At 41.5% G+C, this 21,983-nt stretch overlaps 1 protein-coding gene across 5 annotated transcripts in view; it reads right to left on the bottom strand.

The window, feature by feature from the left end:
* The window catches only part of actn4 (actinin, alpha 4), a 38,789-nt gene that overhangs the window by 12,545 nt on the left and 4,261 nt on the right, over positions 1–21,983 (bottom strand). For all 5 annotated transcript variants that reach the window (XM_088300055.1, XM_088300056.1, XM_088300054.1 and 2 more), the window contains exons 2-6: positions 2,564–2,678; positions 2,133–2,252; positions 1,229–1,315; positions 903–990; positions 146–224 (exon numbers count right to left, since the gene is read on the bottom strand). In XM_088300055.1, the coding sequence (XP_088156181.1) occupies positions 146–224; positions 903–990; positions 1,229–1,315; positions 2,133–2,252; positions 2,564–2,678 (489 nt within the window). The remainder of the gene's footprint in view (positions 1–145; positions 225–902; positions 991–1,228; positions 1,316–2,132; positions 2,253–2,563; positions 2,679–21,983) is intronic.

The following is a 21,983-nucleotide window of genomic DNA, read 5'->3' as shown; positions in this document are numbered from 1 at the left end:
ACAAAACAAAACAAAAAAAGCTTGAATCAGAGCTGAGTAATGCCTTTGCAATCCTGCTGAAAGTACTTTCGGACAATATGCATGACTCGTTAGTTTATACTCGACATCGCTCCACTTTGGGAGGTTCAAAGTCAGTTTCGGTCACCTTTCTGAGCTTGTCGTAGTCGATGAGATCCGGTCTGTGTCTGTGGATGAGAGCGTTGAAGGCGAGGCCGTCCTTCCAGCTGCCAGTACAAACGCACGCCAGTTACACCAGTCCCTCAATGTGCGGCACTTTGTTGTCACATGCTAACATGAGGCTAGCTAACGTCAACTAACGTTCAAGCAATGATTACCAACCAGAGTCCTGCAAGACTATAAGATGATCATGCGGGAATGTACAAAAAAGGATTTATTTACCTAAATGTATCTTTGAACTCAAATTTTTGTGGAAAATCCTTATTGGCTGTTTATTCCAAAAATTTTTTGGGTTACATTTTTTCCCCCTCTATGTATCTTAACATAAAACTAACGGACTACAAGGTTTGTTTGAAGTAAAGTCATGTCATGTCATACAATCGGCTGCTATTTGTGGCTAGCAAAGAAAAAGTGTGAAAAACAGTGCCAAGAAAAAATTCAAAAATTGTGTTTAATGATTGAATTTTTTAAAGCATACAATAAAGGTGACACTATTAATTAAGTTTAAGATTTTTGGTTTCGTGGCGTCACAGCGACATTCAATGTACTACGGTGCAAACAGTTCCACCAGAGGGCGCTCCTGCTGCAGATTTCAATATAAAAAAAGAATGTGGCATCAAGAAAAAAAATCGACTACTTGAATAGCAGCTGCGCTTGTGTCGCAGTAGTACAGCAGCTCAGTTTATTTTGCTGTGTGTGTGCGTGCGTACGTGTGTGTATGTTACCTAATGTGGAAGTTCTGCACGTTGACATTCTTGTAGGGAGCGGTCTTCCTCTGGCACCACAACAGAAGACCCTCCTTAGCCGACGTCTCTGTGAGGATGACAAGACAAAAGAAGAAGGAAACGATGAAGAAGTCTTTCTTTATGGGAGCAAATTGTTTAGAAATGAAAGAGTTTAATCAGCCATCAGAGAGAAGAAATGTGTGATTTCATGTTGGGATTTTTGCAAAATCAGACATTTTGTCCTTGAAAGCCTTATAATGAAATAAGATTTAAAATAATCATAATAATATGTTGATAATAAATAGCGTAAAATGTGTGAAGAAAACCTTCAACAGAGATGTCCTGGATGGCAAAGCGGAGGATGATGGTCCAGATCATTCCCAGGGTCATCTTGGCGTTTCCATCCACAATTTCTGCAGGAAAAAAAAAAAGAAGAAAAAAATAAGAAGAAGCCAGCCAGTTATGTATCTGTTGATGAAGTCAATGTGGAATGTAGTGGACTTCAAGGGTCACAAGACAGCCGCACAGTCATCCTTTGTCTGAATAATTGTGTTCTAAGCAGTGACTAGAACAATACCAGATTGTTATTGTTAGCGTTATTATTAAATATATTATTACATATATTTGATAGTGTTGTTCTATGAATGGAACAGATGGATTTATAAAAATATATAATTACAATTCTTAAAATACATAAGTGAATAATATCTAATCAATAATTACATGCACATTTAGTTACTTTAAACTAAATTAAAAATAGTTATAAACTGGATATAACATGATTATTTATGAAACATTAATAAATACTAAATAAATTCATGATAAAATGGTCTGCTTGATATCTAATAATAATAAATAGATGTACTTTTTTTTTTTCAAAAACAATTTGAATCATCTAGCAGGTATGCCTCACGACAACATGAACAGAAATGTAGAAAATGTACAGAATGTGTGCAGGTGCGACACACATTTCTATTTTGTCACGTCATCTTTTGCAGTGTCAAGCGCACACATGTAGACTAGCTGGAATTCCTCACATAGTTTAAATACACGAGCTGACGCACGTACTTTGGCATTGACTCATCAATGCCACTGCACCACAGGCTGTATTGGTGAAGCAGCATGTGGCTCATCACCTAAGGTCATATTTGAACAACCTAGTTCCAAATAATTTATTGTAAATGCGTATGTGCTGTGCGTGTGCGCGCGTGTGTGTGTGTGTGCACTGACCCTCTGCGCCAATGGAGACCAGTTTGACTCCTTTACTGGCAATGAAGTCCAGAGCTTTGTTCACATTGTTGATCTTGTGAACCCTCATTTTGCCTCGCTCTGGCTTGGGTAACCGTTCACCTAAAGACACACAATTATGTATATAAATATGCACATACTTTATATACATTCTCTATTATGTGCTGCACATATGTAATATAATGCTGGATGAAAGGCTGTTGCGACATGCCATTTTTGATCGGCGGGAGCAGCTCCAATTTTCCAATTTTGAATCGCAATAAAACTAGCGGCAGAACCCCGCCAACTTAGCCGTCCGTCCTTGTGGTATTCCGCGAAGCTATTGAGTGGCAAAATAAGTTCGTACGATCACCTTCCTTAGTGCTAAACATTTTACACCCACGTGGGAATATCGTGAATCAATCTGCCGTTACCTGAGATGACCTCCAGAAGCAGCATGAGTTTGAGCCCATCCCTGAAGTCCTCCTCGATGTTTTCAATCTGTGTGCCGGCCTTGCGCAGGTGGGAGTTGCACCACGCCGTGAACGTCTAGATGAGGACACACAAAAATATACATGATTCAGGAATTAATTATGTTGTCAGTCACGTTTTAATTCGGAGAATTTACAAATTCCAAATGAATTCCGCCTTTTTTGGAGCCTGGACAGACCCTGAAATGCACCAATTTTTTACAAGCGCAAGTATTCTGGTGAAAACACGTTTCCCCAATCCAAATGAAATACGGCGGACATGTCTATCGTGACAGAATGAACAAAAAAGTTTAAAGTTTTATTTGATGGAAGCATCCATTCATGGCTCAATTTGGTTTTTCATGCTACAAATTCGAAAGAAACCATACCCGATATCGGAACAGAATTAAATGAATAAAAACCACCACCGGCGTCACCTAGCTGCCAATTGTCTATCATAGGAGAATGCACAAAAAAAGTCTCAACATCCCATGCATGAAATTAAAGCGGAACGTGACCAATTTGGTTGGAAGCAGCTCTTCCGAGTGAATTTCAACGCTCTTATGCGTTGACTTGTATTTATATTATTTATTAGGGAATTCCTTAAAATGAAGCAGGTATCTTAGCCAGTTGGGAGTTGCTAAATGTTCCATCTGATTCAGGATTCACCATGACAATTGGGGCGTGACGACCTCTGGAAAGTTAAAAAATAAATAAATTGCCCCAGATTTCAATTTCACCATGCAACACCAAATTAGGTGGACATGTGCATCATAACAGGATGTAATGGAAAAACTCCCAAGGACCTATTCATGAAATTTGACATGGTGACGATCATTTTGGTTTGAAACAGAAATTTAAATGACATTAAATATAATGTACAGCATTTTGACCAGCAATGACAACAAGAGAGAATTTAACAGACATTTACATTTTATTTTATTTTAAATGATGAGAGAAGTTTGCTTCATATTGAGTGAAGAGTGATTAATTTTATTGTGGATATTTTTTTTTGACTCATTGATGTTTTAAAAAAAAATAAATAACAGGAGGGTTGAAAATCTATTCTGCAGACAGGAAGCGAGGTCAGGAACCACTCTTTTGTGACAGGAAGTGGATGTTGGAGCCGCAAAATGGCGGCTCACACACACATTGTTTGGCTTCACATAAACACCTTTTTTTTTTTTTTAAATTTCATTCTCATTGTTGTTTATTTTATGTTTTTATCATGAATTTCTCACCGCAACTTGCAAGCAATTCAGATTTGTTTAGCAGCTGATTGTAACTTGAAAAGTTAAACCCTAACCGTAGTTTGAAAGCCCAAACCAGACTTGAAACCCCAATTTTGGAAACAAGTTAAGATTTATAGCTGGTTGTTGTTTTTTTGTCATCAATTCCCAGACATGGTTGCTCATGAAAAATATCTACAACCCAGCCAGGTTTTTGGAGGACATTCCCACACTCATGTCACATTAATCCCGACAGGAACTCTGACTAAACATCTGTGATACTTGTAATGAATTCCATAACACGACGCAGCGACAAATCATGAACAGACGAGTCTTGTGGGGGGGTGGGGGGGGGGGGGGGGGGGGGGGGCTCATGGCCTTGCTTTGGAATTTGCCATTCTTCACTTCTGGGCTGCAGGCATTCTCTGGAAAAAAATTGCTTTTGTTAATTTGTTGTACAGCTGAAGGATTTTAGCGGGGGGGGGGGGGAAATTGTATTCCGATTTTTCTGACGGATATTGCGATTTCGATTTGATTTTTCGCAAAACAAGAAACGCTATTACTGTAATAATGCATGGACACTAAAGAGTTTTTGTGAGGGGGCGGTTCTTTCTGAAGTTTTTAAAAACACAGCCTTGGAACCCTATTGTGGAACCGTTGCCCTATCTTGAAACCCCAATCCTGTCTTGCGGTGATGAGTAAATGATGCTTCAAATCTGCTTCATGAACCAGCTGTAGTATTTTTTGACTCATGTAGATGGCACTCTCTGATCAATATTGGGCAGAAAGCACAATGACTTGCCATTTTTCAAACCCTTTATTTAAACCAACAGTGCCATCTAGAGGACCCAAAAAGACAACAACTGTTTCATGAAGCAAATTTGATGTTTCATTTTCCGATCACTACTGTCTTGTAATAAAATGCTCTGATACGCCAATTTGTAGTCCAAACCCTTTCTTGATACTCATAACATTTTTGAGTTAATCTGGGAAACAATCATTGATATGGATGCAAATTAAACTGTATAAAAGAAAATGAAGTAACTGTAAAGAAAGAAAATCTGTGCAGTATAAATGTAATTAAAAAAAATGTGCATGTCTACTTTTGCCCCACCTTGAGACATCTCATTTTGACACGCCCCATAAACCAAGCACGTAGGGAATCGTTAACAAGCGACAATTTGGACGTCAATCAAGCGTCCAATTACTCCCACCTCACCACTGAGTTGTAAAACATTATAATTGTGTGCTCCTGGTGGTCCCGCCCCACGTTTTCTGTATCCCACCACAGTGGATGGCACAAAGCGTGCATTGAGGCCGGCGGATAATGGCACCCTTCAGCCCCCCGCCCAATAAACCAGAGGGTGGGTGGTGGTGGGGGGGATACATTTCACATAAACAAACAGACAAATTGGGGGGTGGGAGCGGGACAACAATGCCCCCCTTCTAGGGCATGCATGGTTCAATGCAGCAGGAAGTGGTGCTGCAATGACAGGAAGTTACCGCTTAGATAAGAATTCCAGCACCACCATTTAGATGCTTGTCAACACGCACAAAGTGCATATTAAAACACAAAAGTCAATGATTTATACTTGTGGTTGGTTGGGGGAAAAACTGTTCATCAAGAAAAATAACCAATCACAATTATTTTTAATTGATCTAAAATATTTGACCCAAAAAGATGTTTTTATAAAATATTTTCAATGTATATGAACATACGGTATGCATAGCTCTTATTAAATTACACCCAGAGCAAAAAAGCCTTGGGGGAGGTATTTTTGTAGTAGTGAATCGACATGTGAAGTTGAGTTTTTAATATCATTATCAGGATACATTTTTAAAAAAAGGCTGTGAGGGCCGGTGCTGTAATATTAATAAATAAATAAATTCACTTTTTAAAAATAAGTACAATATTTCCACACTTAAAAATGTTCCCTAAGTTAAGATTTAACTTTTTATTGTTAATTAATTTTATTGAAAATTGTTAAAAACAACTCTATACCATTAGAAAAAAAAGCAATTAAACATGAATTTGAAAAACTACCGTTTAAAACTGTTTTCAAAAGAAAAGTTAAATTACTTTTTTTTTAAACTTGCTTCATTTTAAAATTAAAAATTGGGACTGTTTTAAAGCGTTTGCATTTTTACTTAAAAAAAAATAAATGTAAAAAAAAAAATCATCCTTGAAATTTCACTTATTTAAAATAAATAAACATGGCAAATGTTTTTACACATTTTTTTCCCCTGAAAAATAAATGTATCCTGAATGTACTCTTACATTACTCAAGTTGCTATCTTGCTATATGATCGCACACCACCCACTGGCATGTTTGCATTGGATCCAATCTCATTATCGCACCTGCCAACAAAGCAAAACGTACCAATCTGTTTCTAGTTGTGCTCCCAGGGAGGACGTGTACTTGTATTCAGGCATAATAAGGTGTGGCACCACTTGTGTGCACGATTTGATTTACTTTAATGCTCAACTTGTGAGTTGTTAAACCTGCCCAGGCGGCCTATCAACTCAAATAATTTCTTGTTTGCTTTTGAAGGATCACGTTCTAGTCATGGACGTGATGTTTCTTGGGATGAAAGAAGAAAAAAAAAGTGTGTGAAAGAATACTGTTGCTATGGCAACTTGTTGCTGAGGAGGAGTGGCGCGTTGTGCTTGCAACCATCAACGCTTGTTTATTTGCAGACGGGTAATGCATTATTAGCGCAATCTCGTGCACATGTCAAGATGATGAAAATGGCTGCCATTGAGCCAAGAATAGTTGCACCCCGAGCACGGATCCATCCATTCAAAATTATGTAATTATTTCAGAGAATATAAACAAGAGAAACAGTGCAGAGGGTTGGAATGCTCAGAACGAGCAGTCACGCTCCGGCGCCACCTATTGTTAGAATTACTGTAAATACAACACCAGATGGCCGTGGCGATTTGTCAGTGTTTTGCTCCTCTAGCAGGCGTCATTTTATCCAGAAGGCGTCTGCTTGGGTCTGGAAGTGTTTAAGTTGTCCAACATGTCTTCTGTATAGATTTAACCCCCCCTGTCCTGCACGCTTCGCTGGTGAAGGGTGGAGGGTTCTGCAATTGAAGCCGTCTTCTGGGGACCGCAAAACATCTTTCAACTCGCTGTTTCTGAGCAGGGTTGGAGGTAAACGCTTAAGTAGGTTATTTAGCATTGACAAGAAGACACTGAAATACAAACGGCATGGAACACGATACCCCCCACCACCACCACCTCCTGCAGTGTAAGGTAATATTAGAACCAGTCACCGGAGTACTACTATAGTCATTTACACGAGATCTGGCACGCACAGTGCATTTAGAGCGCTAGCTTGAAAGCTAACTACGAAGCTAGCGAGAGAGCTAGCAAGAGAGCTCGCTAGATAAAGAGAGATTTATTTTTGGGATGGGGGGGTTGTTATTATCATTATCATTTATTTCCAAATGTTTCTATTCATGGTTGGGCTTGGTCCCAAATATTAAATATAATAACATATTGCGCCAATTGTGTGTTTTCACAATAAAGCGTGGGTAGAGATGGGTGGCAAAGTTTGTGTCATTAGTGCGACCCAGTAACACGAAATACACCATTGCAATGTTCATCATGACGATGCAGAAATTTTTAATGAAAACTCAAGTACTGCGAAATGCAAAGACAGTCAGCCATTTTAGTTTGGAGATGTTTTCAGGCAAAAATCCATGGGTCATACCCGAGCTAAATTCCTACAAAAGAATGCACCTGATTGCCACTAAAACTGGCTACACGCGACAGGTTGGTGTAGCTAAATTGTGAAATGTCAAAATTTTCCTCATAGGGTGTGGACAGAGCTGGGTGGCAGAAGAAATACAAAACATCTCAATTTTATAAAATATGATCGGCTGCCATCAGTGCATCTGGTTGACGTGTAATCCGGCATGCACAAAATAAAATCAGAACACTGAGCTCAGCGTAAAAGACGCCTCCGGTGGTTTTCTCATGAAGATGTTGGTTCAATATCATCACAGCGGCCTTGAAGAACAGGCGATGACATGCCTCCCATGTAATTACCTCACCATGCAGTCGAGTGTTGAGTCGTGTCACACTCTCAGGACCTGCTGTCACTGCAGCATGTACTCTCACACATACACAACATACACTCTCACACATACACAACATACTGGATTTAAGGGCCTTAGACAGGCAGCGACGTGCCGACACCACAAACGAGGCTGTTTCAGGTGGAGAGAAGCCAAGATGACAAACATAAGCCATGGCCAGCTTGTTAAACACAGACAGACACACCGAGTTTGTGTATTATTCCAAATACCACAAAGAGGAACTGGGGATAAAAAAAAACAGAAGTTGGAACACTAGAACACAGATCTATTAATGAAACGGCTCTTTGAAGCCAAGTGCCATGAAGCTTGTAAACGTTGAGACTGGACAGGATCTGGAAGGACCCAAGAGGACAAATACAGCCAATGGGACCAGGTTGGCTTCGTGAATAAAGTTCAATAATTGACTGGTCTGGTCTGACACAGGCACTTGGACACCCCATTTTTGACAGGAAGGCCAATTAAAGAACAACTTTGACCTGACACACTCAAGCATGCTGGTTAACTTCAACATCACAGGTGATGGGTGTTGTGTGTCAGTAGTTTTCAGACATGAAAATAGGATCCATTGTGCAGCATCATTGCGGCAAGAAGGGGACCACCTTAAAGACTCCACATTTGCCCAACAGCTGACCATGTGGATGGGGCTCGGTGACTGGCTGATTGAGAGTTTTCTCATCCAATTTCACCGTCACGCTTCAAGCACGCATAACGGAAACTCAAATTGTACTCAATTTAGTATTGAGCAAATTCTGAGCTTCCTCTTGGAAAGACCCCTGGAAACTGGAAACAAAAAGATCCAAAAATGGTTGCTGTGTCAACTAAAAATGGAAGCATTCTTGTGTGTTTTCAGGGTTTCTGGCTTTCAGACTTTTTGGAGGGTGTACTCATGATACACATCCGTAGAAAAACAAGAGCTTGATTATTCACTTCATCTTTCATAAGTCATCAAAATCTGCTGCAATACTGCGGCACGTGTCTGTAACTTTCCAGATAGGCCCTTCAACTCTATGCTGAAGTAATGCTGAGTTTGTTTTCTGTTTTAAAGCCTCTCACCCAAAAAAAAAAAAAAACACACACACAGGAGCTTAAAGGAAAAGGCCCAAGAACCATGCAGCCCTGCTCATTCCGTATGGCTCTAAGTGGATACACATCCTCAGCTACTATCAAGCGACGGCAAAAAGTGAACAACATCCACGCAAACTCACAACTCCACCCCATAAAACCGCCTTTACCCCCCTGGGGGCCGGGAGTAAGGCCTACAAGTGCACCCGAGCGTGTTTGAAAAGTGAAAGTCTTAAATGAAAGACGCAGCCCGCGGCTACTTGCCTGAACAGATGCTTGGAGGTCAGCGAAGATGCTTAAAACACAAACATTGACGCTTACACATACAGACAAGAACAAAAATGTGATGAAGACAAAAAAGAGCTCTGCTGCAGAGTTTTTTTTTTCCGGTCTCATTAACCTCTCAAGTCGGGACAGGTTATCATTAACATGTGTGCATTAACACGCATACACACATGCGCAAATTACACGTGCAGCCAAGCTAGATCCACCTTCTTGCTTCGTGCGCTGACAAGTTGACAGGAAAAAAACAGTGATTCATCACAAGGCATATGGTGGAATTCTGACCTTGTGGAGAGGACTTATTAGGATTTCAAGAGTCATCGGACGTGGCCGACACGCTCTGCACAGACTTGATGACAAAATCTCATTTTAACAGTTTAGAGTCATGCATTTGTCTAGTATTTGTGGTTTAAATGTCAGAGCAACTAGGAAAATCCGGTACCAAAAAAAAGAATGGAAAAAAAGAATTCCTGCCTATTTTTGGGTGTGGCTTCATGGGACTTTTTTGTGGGCCAACTCTAAATTTCACGATGCTAATGGAAACCTGCTCCATTGCTGAATATAAAAGCAGACAAATTGTGGGAGAAGCTACAAAATCAATTTTTGTTGTCATCCCCTGACTTGCGGCCTGACATATCCCCCCACAGGTACATGTCATCCAAAAGGACCACTGGAGACGGTCCACTTGAATAAATGAAAAAACACGCTTCAAAATGACACAGCCAAGAAAAAGTTTGTCAAAATACAAGCCTGAGAATTCGCCCTTTGAACCAAAATGACCGACTTCAGTTTCAATTTCTGTCATGACGCAATTTCGTGTTCGTCTGAGAAACTGCTGTTGGTAGCTCGTTTTTACTTTTAACTGTCTTTGACAAGATCATAAAACTTGGCCACCATGCTCCATCCACGTTAGATGATGTAGATGAACAAACACTTTTTTTTTTTAGCAAATTTAGTGTCATGTCTCTTTTTCGTGCGTCCTGTCCATGTGAAATTAAGTATTGAGAGGTGTTGAGGACTAATTTTCATTTTTTCGTTACTTTACGGATTCTGATAAAAAAAAAAAATACCAATTACAAGACACCGCATAGCTATTTGGTAAACTAAGCTGCTTACATGACGTGGCATGTCATGTGGGAGTCCCCAACGGGGGAAAAATACAGCAGCCATCTTAATCCTGTTGGGGTGTGTGTGTGTGCAAGATGATCCTGCTGACCCAAAAAGTCACAACAAACTGGTTACAGTGTCAACCTGTCTTAGTGGACTATGGACATTTTTATTGCTTTAATGACGGCCATGAATGAAAAAAAAATGTATTTTAAGACAGGAAATGAGTGGGGAGGTGGGAGGGGGAAGAGTGGGGACTTTCAGACTCAACTGTCAAGCTGTGCGGTTATTTGTTCATTTATTTATATCGCTTCCTGTCTTTGTTTTGGGGTCGGACGGCACCAAGAGAAACATTTGCAGGTTGAGACCTTGCTCTTTCAACATTTACACTCCACTAAATTTTGCAGTTAAACTGTTGGCACGTTGTCGCTCACAGTGCGCAAGGGTCCCCCGATCCAATGCATGTCGACACATTGCTGCAATACGCCGCGGCTCATTGCAACACCAAACATTTGTTCAGGTTGAGGTGTTGCGGAACTGTATTGCGAAACCATGAACACTCCACACTTATGTTGAAATACACCAAGTTGACATGTTCAGTGTATTGTGTGTGAACGTTGAGAGATGGTGAAACTCCGATAAATTCCCAAGGGCGAAATGGGCAAAATGACAAAAATTGTAGTTTGTCACAAAAATGGCTGACTTGCAACTTTTTACGGCATGACTTTCAGACTTTTTATTTGTGGGTCTACTCATGAAAGACGGGCCCTCAAATCCAGCATTAGATGAGATTCCAAATAAATGCCTTTTGAAGTCATGTCAGAGTTCAGCTCCATTTTTATGGCCAGTGAAGTTTTGGCGAACACAACAGGATGAAAATCACAGAAGAATAATCAGCGGGCGGACCGGTCCTGGCGTTCACTTTTGTCTGTTTCTCTCATATCACACCATCGCTTTGGATTCTCGCCGCCCTGGCCAATCAGCAGCCAAGTTAACTCCACACTTCCTGTCTTGAGGCGCATTACAGGAAGCCGAGCGTGGGAGGAGGGAGGACGTCCAAGTTCATTGTCCAGGAATGTGCGGCAAAGGCATTCCAGCGGAACGGGAAGTTAAATATTAACCCACCCGAGCGCGTCCGGTGAACCACCTGAGGACTAAAAGTCATCCGATCAAAATGTGATTTCTTCAGAACTTGAATGGAAAGACCAAGTCCATTTTATCGGAGGTTGCCAGATGCCAACAGCTTCGGCCTTGTGAGTTCATGATGATGTCAGTTATTTCCTGGCGGACGGATGATGTCATTTGCTCAAAAGATTGTAACACACAATCACTGCAGCAGAATTTGCATGAACATTTTCGGGACACGCGCCAGGCAGGACAATACATTTCTGTCAGTAGGAGGCACTTGTGAGTTCCTTAAACACAAGATGTTTGGCAATGATTTGGAATTTGCCGGAGAAGGACCTCCCGCAATGGACAAAATGTCCTTAAAAAAGGAGATTGAAGCCAATATGGCCGACATGATGTGCATTTTTTGGCATGGGTTCTAGAGAATATTTTGTGGCTTCACTCATGATAAGAATGCGCACAAAAAAACATGTTGGTTGTTTTTTTGTGTGACCCCCCCTCCTCCCAAAAAAAAAAAAAATCCACAAACTGGATTATTACTAGTTTCAGGTTTCATGGAGTCATCAGTCTTCAAATAGAATTTTGCGTCAGCCATCTGTCTAGCCTACGCATTTAAAATTTTCAAACCAAAATGGCAGACTTTTTCTGTCATTTTTTTTTTAACGACAGACATATTTAGCTTTTTTTTTTTTTTTTAACTTGTCTGTCAATTTGCTGTAGCTGTTCGAAGAAATATTGGACTTAAAACAATTTTTTTTATTTGCAGACAAAATGGCTGAACCGCTTGTCATTCGTATTTTACAACCATCATTACTATTAATCACCCACTTGTGAAAGTAAGTGTGTGTTCCTGTCGGGAGCACTATTTTCCCACAGTTCCAATCGGGAGCTGGGCCGGCCCGCAGGGAGCTGCCAGCGCGAAGCATCAGCTGTTTGTGTTGGCCCTTTATTACTAAAAGCCACGGTGGAATGTTTCCAGAGAGCATGGTGTTGATTAGCTCACACGAAAATGGCCACACTGAAGCTGAGCAGCAGTAGAAAAAGAAAAAAAGTGGGAAATCATCACGGGAAGTTAAGCAGGGAACTGTTCGAAATATTCAAAATTGGAAACTTTCCATGAGCACTTAAAGACCAAGTGTGAAATAAACTTGAGCAACTGTATTTTGGATAATAAATCGATTTTAAGAATAATTACATTCGTTTTTTTAACGCAAACATCCTTGATTCATAGTTAGACCCATAGCAACGCCCTAACCGTGAGAATGATTTTGTTCGGTAATCTCCGGGAATTATGTCATTTACAGAACGGCGAGTCGGCGGTCGCCATTAAACTGCATCGTTGATTGTCCGGTGAGCTGCTCAACTGCCATTGTTGTGGCGTTATTCGGCGAAATGCCTCGGCGCTGTGTGACGATGCATTGTTCGCATTCTGGGAAGCATCTGTTTGACAGGCCAAAACAAAACATAAATGGACCAATTTCGTTCTGGCAAAGAGAGGGAATTTCAAGCCAGTGTTGATGAGTGTTCTTGGCCACGAGCACTTCGAAGATCTCTTTTTTCCCCCACTGTTTTGCTCATGATAACGGGTTATGGATAAAGTGGGAGCTTGTTTAACCACGCCATTCCGGTTAATATTGCGTTTGCGGAATATGAATTAAACAGCAGAATCTGCCCTGTAATTGTCCAACCTTGATGCTAATCAGGCATATCAAGTTGACATGTAAAAACTAGTTGGGGAAGTCGTTGTTCCGAAAAGGAGAAGTCATGAGGCGGCGTATTAAAAGATGTTTTTAAACTTTGTCACCACACACCGGCTGTGTGTCATTTTATTGACTGAGGTGTGGCCTTTTCCCTCCTTATTTCCTTAATCATGAGCAGGAGCTGCTGATGTCAGAGTTTTCCAAGCCAACATAACAGCTTAGGTTTTATAGCCTTACACGAAGACATGGGGAAAAAAAGAGAAGATGCAGGTGATAACAAAATGTCGGCAGTAGAACTGGCCAGTTATTGCTTGTCAGATTTTGCAGGGTTGATAATTTGACAGGAACAGGAAGTCAGGCAAGTTTTAAATTCCAGAATCTCTATCTGAATCATCTTTATTGGCCGAGGGATTTTTTTTCTGGTGGTTGGAGCTGCTCTAGGACTACAACAAACAAGCCGCGAGAAACAAATTACCAAATCTTTGTGGGACTTGTGACCTAGTGCAGTAAAACGTACAAACAAACGTTCTTCAAAATAAAAATGTGTACGGTTAATAAATACTTTATGATGGCTATAGATCATTTATTATTTCCTACTGGGGGGCGGGGGGAGTAGTTGAACATTTACAGTGCTGACAAACTAGAGTGTGCATGCTTGCAGCAGTATGACAAAAAGGACACTTTAAAGTAATGTGTCCTGGCTATAATTCTCCGCCCAAAGCCAGAGAGAGCGCCATGTAGCGACTAAAGCACAGAAAAGCACAGCGAAGGTGTGAAAATGCAGCTCAACGGGAGTTTCAGGCCGGCCCAGTCACCCGGGCTCTTCCTGTCCCGCCTCTTCCTCCTTATCTCCACCCGCCTGGCCAGCTTTTACCTTATAAGGCAACGCACCCAAGCGCCGGTCGCCATGACGACAGTGATGTAACAGGGCAGCAACCTGACCATCGACACACCGCGATCAAGGTGACAGCGCAGTTGCCCCCCCTTCCCAATTGTCCTGCTTTATAGTGTGACATACAACACAGCACACAAAAACAATTACAAACACACATTCACTGCTCACACACACACACACACACACACACACACACACCCACCCCCATTGGACAGACAGGAAGTGACAAAGCAAGTTAAATCTAAACCAAGACTTCCTGGGAGTGTCCTCAAATGGCCTCCTGTTCAGTAGCTTCACAAAAGACAGCATGAGTCAAATCAAATAAGCGGCGTTCTGTTGACGTTCCATTTGAGTGACTGAGAAAAAATGTCAAGAATGCTGCCAGGGAGAAAAGGAGGAGGAAGGGAGTCCGTGTTAAAAGTCCGACAAGGGTCCAGAGTTTCCGCTTGTTGATGACCCGTACAAATAAAACGCATACTAGTTCCAGCTTGGTCACACATTCCACAGAGCATGCACGCACACGCACGCACACACACCCTTCTTTATGCCTTCATCATTCTCTGGCTGCCTAAGAGATGTACAAAAAATAAAAAAATTATGCGAATGTCAATGCAAGACGGTTGAGCGCTGAAAGTGCAGGGAGAAAGTCAAGATTAATTTTTAACTTGAATCATGCTGAAAAAAAAATTCTGAAATAAATCCCGATCAAAAATTGAATCTTTATAAAGTTTTAATATTTGACTGAGAAAAAAAAATGCAATGATTGGTGCCTTTATTGGTTGATTTTAATAATGCTACACCAGTATAAAATTATATTTGATTAATAATTGTTCGAATATTGACTGACTGAACTGCTGATCCTCATTGCGTTAGATGACCCTTAACATTCGAGATAACAAAACAAAATAATGTATAAAGTAGTAATGATACGGCTGGATGTACAAACATCGCGGGGGGGAAAAATTAAAGCGTCCTTGCTTCAAAGTTCATATCAACCAGTGAGGTGATCTTGGGTCTGACTTCAAGCAGAGATGAGGTGGAGAGGGGCTTCATGTCAGCCTACTGCAGAAGTGCAAAGGAGGAAGGAAGTCTCTGTGGTTTTTGTGGTTTTCTGCTTATTGCCGACTCAAACATGAAGTCACCGCACATGTAACGTGTGAGAAAAACACTCTCCAACCAACATGATGGATGGAAAGCACGTGAATACATGAACATCCACAAAAGGTGCAATTCTTTGGGTTGATGGCTTCGGCATAGACATTTAGCGAAAAAAAATAATAATCTGGGATATTCCACTATAGGCAAAGTAAGAAACGTAATTGTACCTCACCTCCAGTCCAACAGGTGGCAGTAAAAGGAATTTAGTGTTTAGTTTTTTCTTTATCTTGGTCGATACATTTTATATATCTATACATGCACCAAACGTACATTTTTGTAAACACTGAAGACGCGCAATTGTCTATTATGATTATTACGTGCGCATAAATACGGGCGTTTTATCAATATTCTGCAACAAATCTAACTCGACAAAACTTATTCATGCGTTTTTTTTTTTTAATGTTGAAGACATTTTAGAGTCCTCCATAACAGTGGTCCACAATAAAAAAAAAAATACTTTGCACCTTCAGTAATTTTGTCCCCTTAGAAAGCTCTTCTATTCGTGAAATAACACTCAGGAAGCTCAAAGGCGGGAATCTGATGAGTCCCGATTATGTGAGCGCACCCGTGATAACGGCCCGTGTGTTTTCTTTGGTGGAAAGTTGTCTGCCGTGTTTGGTCTTAATGTGGGTCAGCAAAGCCGTCCGCCGTGGGCCGCGAGCCTCCCATCCCGTCTGATCCAATCAAAGCTGGCCCGTGGGGGATTATTCCGTCGACAAAGACTCCTGTGTTGGTCCACGTCTGACTTGCGGCGTTGTCATTTCCAGCTTCAACGCCCTCCGCGCGACTCCAGGAACGCTTGTGCGGCTGGTCGCACCTCTATTGATGTGAAGGATTCCTTTCCCGCTAGCTCCTCACTTTGATTTTCTATTTCGGTTTTCTCGCATCAACGCTGCAAGTGCGTAAAACATGTCAAGTCTATTTTTAAGACAGATTAATATATTGCGTTTCCCAGAGTGCTGGTTAACGGACCACGACCTGGCCATTGTGTGAAGCTGCAGAGATGCAACTAAAAATAAGATGCTGTATTATCAGGTTGCTTAGCAACAGCAACCCAAGCAGTTGATAGCTGAAACAGACAACTACTGCTGCAATAGAATGCTTCAAGAATATCAACATTGGTGTTAAGAAAAGTATGTCTTTTTTGTTTTTTTTCCCCCTCTCCCAATTATGATTAATTATTCTCACTAAATGTTTAACTTTATATTGGTCACAATGCTGTAAGCAACTTAAGTAAAGAAATAGACTTGGATTTTTAGCTATTGAGGCATCAGCAGCCTTTTTCAGACAGAGATCCCTTAAAATAACCACCTGAAAACCCAAGATTTAGCCGCTTTACCTTTCACACAGAACTCAGCTGCTGCGTCCACAGTGTTACAGTTCTGATACTATCACCAAAGGAAAAATTGCCAGGTTCCTCCCACCTCGTCTGCGTTGGTACCTTTCACATACTACATTCAGTATTACAATGACCATCACCACCCACACACGCACACACACAGGTGAAATTTCTCCAGTTTGAGTTCCTCCACTCATTCTGGCAGTGTCTTTCACGCAGAAGAGCGCCAGCTTTAATGGGGAGTGTGAAAGGGGCTCTTGATCCCCAAGACTTAGGGTATCGGTGGCATGCTCACTCGGGAGCTTTACTACTTAATAACAGTGCTTAGGATTTGTGGTGCGTTCCAAAAAAAAGTTCTCCTTATAGTTTGGACATCATTTGTCACATAATTGAAAAAATGGCGACGGTTGGCTGTGAGCTTTTTAAAAAGGGGATATCTCGACACGTTTTGTACATTATGACTAGACAGGGAAGCAAGAATCGGACGTGTTAAAAGCTTTTGTGTAAAGCCCGGTTGCAAAAACGACACCGGTTAAGAAAAATGCAAAGGCAGCACAGCCAAGAATTGATGCAAGTCTGTTAACAATCCTGTCCAACTAAGACAAAGGGAAGAAAATAACTCAGGCTGTGGGAGACTTTATGGGCAAGGATTTGCACCATATTCTGGAGTGGATAATGCCAAGTTTCACTTTAACCATTTTGAATATTCGATTACTTCAGCCCTAATGTACGTCTATTCGTGAAACAGAAATACATGTAGAATATCATCAAGAGAAGACAAAATCCTACTGTACTGGGGGGTGGGGTGCAAAGTTAAAGTCATTTTAAAGGGATTGTGTGGTGGAAGCCGCCATGTTGGAGCCCTCTACCCCGAGGGTGTTGAGGGTGGGGGTCGCGTGCGTGAATCTGGGGCACGATGATCACTGCATTAAAACAACAGACGGGTTTATGGTTGACCCAAACAAGTTATGTTGTATTCCACCGGCGGACATCTAGTGGTTTCATGCGACTAGTGAGGCTGTTGAATACACGCATGAAGATAGAAAGGTAATATAGACATTAGGCCATTTTGAGGAATGGCCCGATGAGCCATCAAATTTTTCATAGTAAAGAATTAAGATTCCAAAACATTCAAAGTAGCTATCGTTCAGAGATGATCACTAATCGAATAACTACTGCACGATACGCGGGTCAGGAGCGACTTGACAATGCCTAAACTAGCATCAGCAGGTCAGCGACAATCCGGCCGAAGTATTTGGTGCTGCATTCAAGCCGTGTCCCAGCTGGGAGCACATTTTTCAAAAGCCCTGATTAACCGTAGCGGAAATTGGGATGAGTGAATGTAGTGTGATGAACACACGTCGAACGCAAACACACCAGTCAACCCTCAGTCACATCAGGATATAATCCGGTCATCTGATCAGGGATATAATCTCTCTGAGGTGGGTGGGGGTTTGTGGCCGGGGCCAGATGCCGCGCAGAGCATGTGGAGAGCATCGCGGTGGAGCTCTGAAGTGGCGGTTCCAAAAATACAACGCAAAGAGAAAAAAGGCATCCACACCAACTCGGAGGCCATGGAGACAAGATGATGCTGAGAGACAGAAGACCGAAGGAAAATGCATGGAAAAGAAAAACTCTCCTGTGTGTTTTTCCGCTACCTGCGGCACAAAGGTTACCTTCACTGAAAGTCGTCTTTATTGGTCAATTTTTACAAGAAGCCCATGTTAGGCTTTAAATGTTTTTCAAAACACATCTTCCGCGATCGCACTGAAGACTCGCAGTACAGGTTCACACTGCAGGCAAATGTGACCCACATCAGAGTTTATTATTTTAATGAGAGTCTGGACAGCTCAATTGTGTTTAGTTTTTTTTTTTCCAAAATCCAACATAGGCCAAACATGTGGTCCTAGATCGGATACGTATCCGATTTCTTCGCAATGCGACCGCAGCCTGATCGGCCAGGTCACGTATAAAATCCAATGATGACGTCATCCATCAAACGCACTACTTTTCCTGCACATGCGGGTCAATTTGGGGACGTATATATTCATACATCAGATAGACCGAGGTAGCAGTTATAATGTAATGAGAAGTCTTGCGCAAAAAAAAATTGCGCTTAAGACCTGCAGTGTGAACCTAGCGACGTTCACATTTTTTTGCTCATATGCGAAATTATGTGCCTCCACCCTCCTCGCAACTGTGGCGATATGAGATGATGAAATGAGTCTCGCTACATACACAATATAGACACAGGGCACCATATTTACTACCCGAAACACTGCAACATGTGACGACTTTATTTTAGGTACACGTCACTCGACATCATGCTTTGTCGAGCTAAAAAAAAAAAAAATTCAAATATGCAAAAATGTGATGACTTTTGCCGACCACCTCTGCAAAGCTACAACCGCCCCCAACTCTGTCTGTCTATCGGGGGGGGAAAAAAAACATGACATCCCGCCCCCTTCCCAGCAAATAGCGCCCCTCCCACCGGCCTAGCAGGCTACAATGAGGCACCAAAGGAATGTTGCAGCCCCCCCGCCAAAAATACCCCCAGCCCGCCAGAGCTTCATCACACTGTCCAATGACTGAACGAAGGTGAAAAAGACCAAAAGGGGTGGGAGTGCGGTGGGCGGAGGAGGGGGTGGGGGGTGTCTACATTCCTCACAGCTCTGTCCTCTGGCTGGCCGTCTGCTGGATGGGGATTGTGGATGGCGGTCAGCTGAAGGAGGGGGGGGGAATATGGGGGGTTTACGCACAGCTGACCTGAAATCAGCTGGCTGGGTAGGAAGGGGGGTGGACTTGGCGAATTAGGGATGTTTGAACTAACTGAGAAAGAAGGAGAAAAATCAGACTGCAACGGACAGTTGGGACTCGAGACAGGATCATTAGTGGTCTCCTACGCAATGTTGAGGATTTGCATGCTGCAAAAAATAAGAAAAGGGACGGCAAAATTCTCTCGTTATCACCCCAATGCAGACAACAACCATATTTTCCATATTTTTCCACAAACTCACCGAGGTGGGATATTGCTGGATCTGCGTTTATGGATAGCCGATGCAGCTTCCCACAACTAGATCGATTGAATAAGTTTATACTGTAGACAGATGTCCAAACGAAACACGCGGGCGGTTGAAAGTGAGGACGTCCTGCTATCGCTGCAGAACCAGCCGCAACTAGAATTGTTCCGTCTTGGATGAGATCTGCACTATTTTGTTTCTACTATAAAAATTTGGATGTGTTGCAAAAATAACTGAGTTGCACCAGGGGTTGCCTTCGGTTTTAGTGGCAACCCGTTTAGGCAGCAAATTTACGGTAAATTTAATAATTAAGGTACGTGTTTTTTACGGAAATAAATAATAAAAAACAAAAAATTACATGTTTTTTTTTAACAAACAGAAAGAAAATGTCTTAATGACACTTTGTTTGCTTCATGTCTACTTTTGGCTTCAGTGGCAACCCATTTAGGCAGCAGACTCTATGCAGAAAATTAATATAAATACATGTTTTCCCACAAGTATATAGAGTAGATTTCAAAATACACCCAAATATCTCCTTTTCTAACAAAACAGAAGCGATTATATACAATAAATGAAAAAGTTAAAAATTTCACTGTTTGCTTGATTATTTTCAACTTTTGCAGCAACCCATTTAGTCAACGAGCTATTCGAAACAACTAAATGTATGTTTTTCTCCAGGTTGACACTTTGAGGCTGAGATCAACCGATACCATTTCCGATCATGTGGATTCGCTGCACATTTCTCAATAAATACATGTTCCCCGCAGCCGATTTGTGAGGAGTCGTCATTGTTTTTACCTTGCGTAGACCAGAGTGACATAAAGTCAACAGATAAGAGACAGGCCAGAGTTGAAAGCGGAACAATTACGTGACACACGCCAATCACCTGACCCCACCCACAGTAAACCCACCAAACAAGATTACACACCACCAATAACAGCCAGATGATCACAAATGACATCCAAGGTCATGTCAGGTCACAATCACCTGACATCCCCTTTACACAAGGCTGAGATATTTGCCAGGACGCTTGAGACGGCGACCAAACCATCTGCTAATTGCTTGGTATGTAAAGGTCGGAAAGTGCTGCAATCCATAAATCAACTCAACCGACGCTAAGTAATATTTAATGAAGCTTTTAAATGAGTGAACAAGCAGTAATGTGCACACCAATCTGTCTCCGGATAATAATCGATTCGTGGATTGCGTGGAATCAGTTGTCAATCACGCCTCGAAACGACTGAAACGCATGCAAGTGGCAAGCAATACTTGACTCAAAGCACAGGAGGCGCTGTTGCAGTTGAATAATAAAAAAACAATTTCATGGATTCCCTGATCAACATCCACCCCTCCCCCGTTGTAGGCGTGGGGAAATTACATCAAATGGCAACATCTTGGCCACTCCTTCCTGCAAAAGCAACAAAGTCCAACGCATGCCCACCTTGGCCGCGCCACAGGAAAAAGATGTCTTGGTACCAGCTTGGAAAAATTTAGGAATAATTCAACATTAAGTTGACGGTGGGGACCCCACCCTACAATCCCACCAGACAACCACAAACTGGAGCAAATGTTGTAATTATATTATAATATATTTAATATATATAGATATTATATTTAACATATAAATATATATATATATATATATATATATATATATATATATATATATATATATATATATATATATATAATAAAAATGATGAACACACACACGCGTCCACACAAGTACACACTGACACGCACGCAACAAAAGTGTGATTATTTGGACTGCATGTTATTCCCTTCACAACTAGCCTTCATCTTATCTTTGCAGAAAATTAGACAAACGGGAGGGTACGTCAGCACTAATACTTATCAGTTAAGGTCTGCTTTGATTTTAAAGTCCAGCTTCCGGTCACTTAAGTACAACAAGGGAGTAAAATGCTAAATCATAAAAATGCTTTTCCTCAAGAACCAGGAACACATTTCCCTTTTAAATCAAAACATGCAAACTGCAAGTAGTACAAAATGGCCTCTATACAGTTAAGGTCTAGAGGCCAAAAGCAAAATGCTCGTCAGCTGCACTGTCTTTGTTTACACAGTATAACGAATACATTACATGTGGCTACTTGGGAAGCCTCTGCAAAAACTTGAACGTGTGTAGCTTTACTTCCCTTTTGTTTTTTACCACTACTCAGTTTTTGCTGTACCACCTCCGCACCATTTTCACACCCCCTCGACTCCTGGTAATATGTGGAGGCTAACTGTCACCAGGAAACTCGGCGTGCAGCAGACGGTGGCGTCGAGGGTGCAGCGAGGCGTGTTTCGACATGCAAAGAAAACAATTTCAATGATGCACCTAGCACACATGTGGAAG

The sequence above is a fragment of the Idiotropiscis lumnitzeri genome, chromosome 7 (genome assembly GCF_059441095.1).
Source record: "Idiotropiscis lumnitzeri isolate Australia: NSW breed Sydney's pygmy pipehorse chromosome 7, RoL_Ilum_1.0, whole genome shotgun sequence".
Lineage (NCBI taxonomy): Eukaryota > Metazoa > Chordata > Actinopteri > Syngnathiformes > Syngnathidae > Idiotropiscis > Idiotropiscis lumnitzeri.
This window is presented reverse-complemented; position numbering and strand designations above follow the sequence as displayed.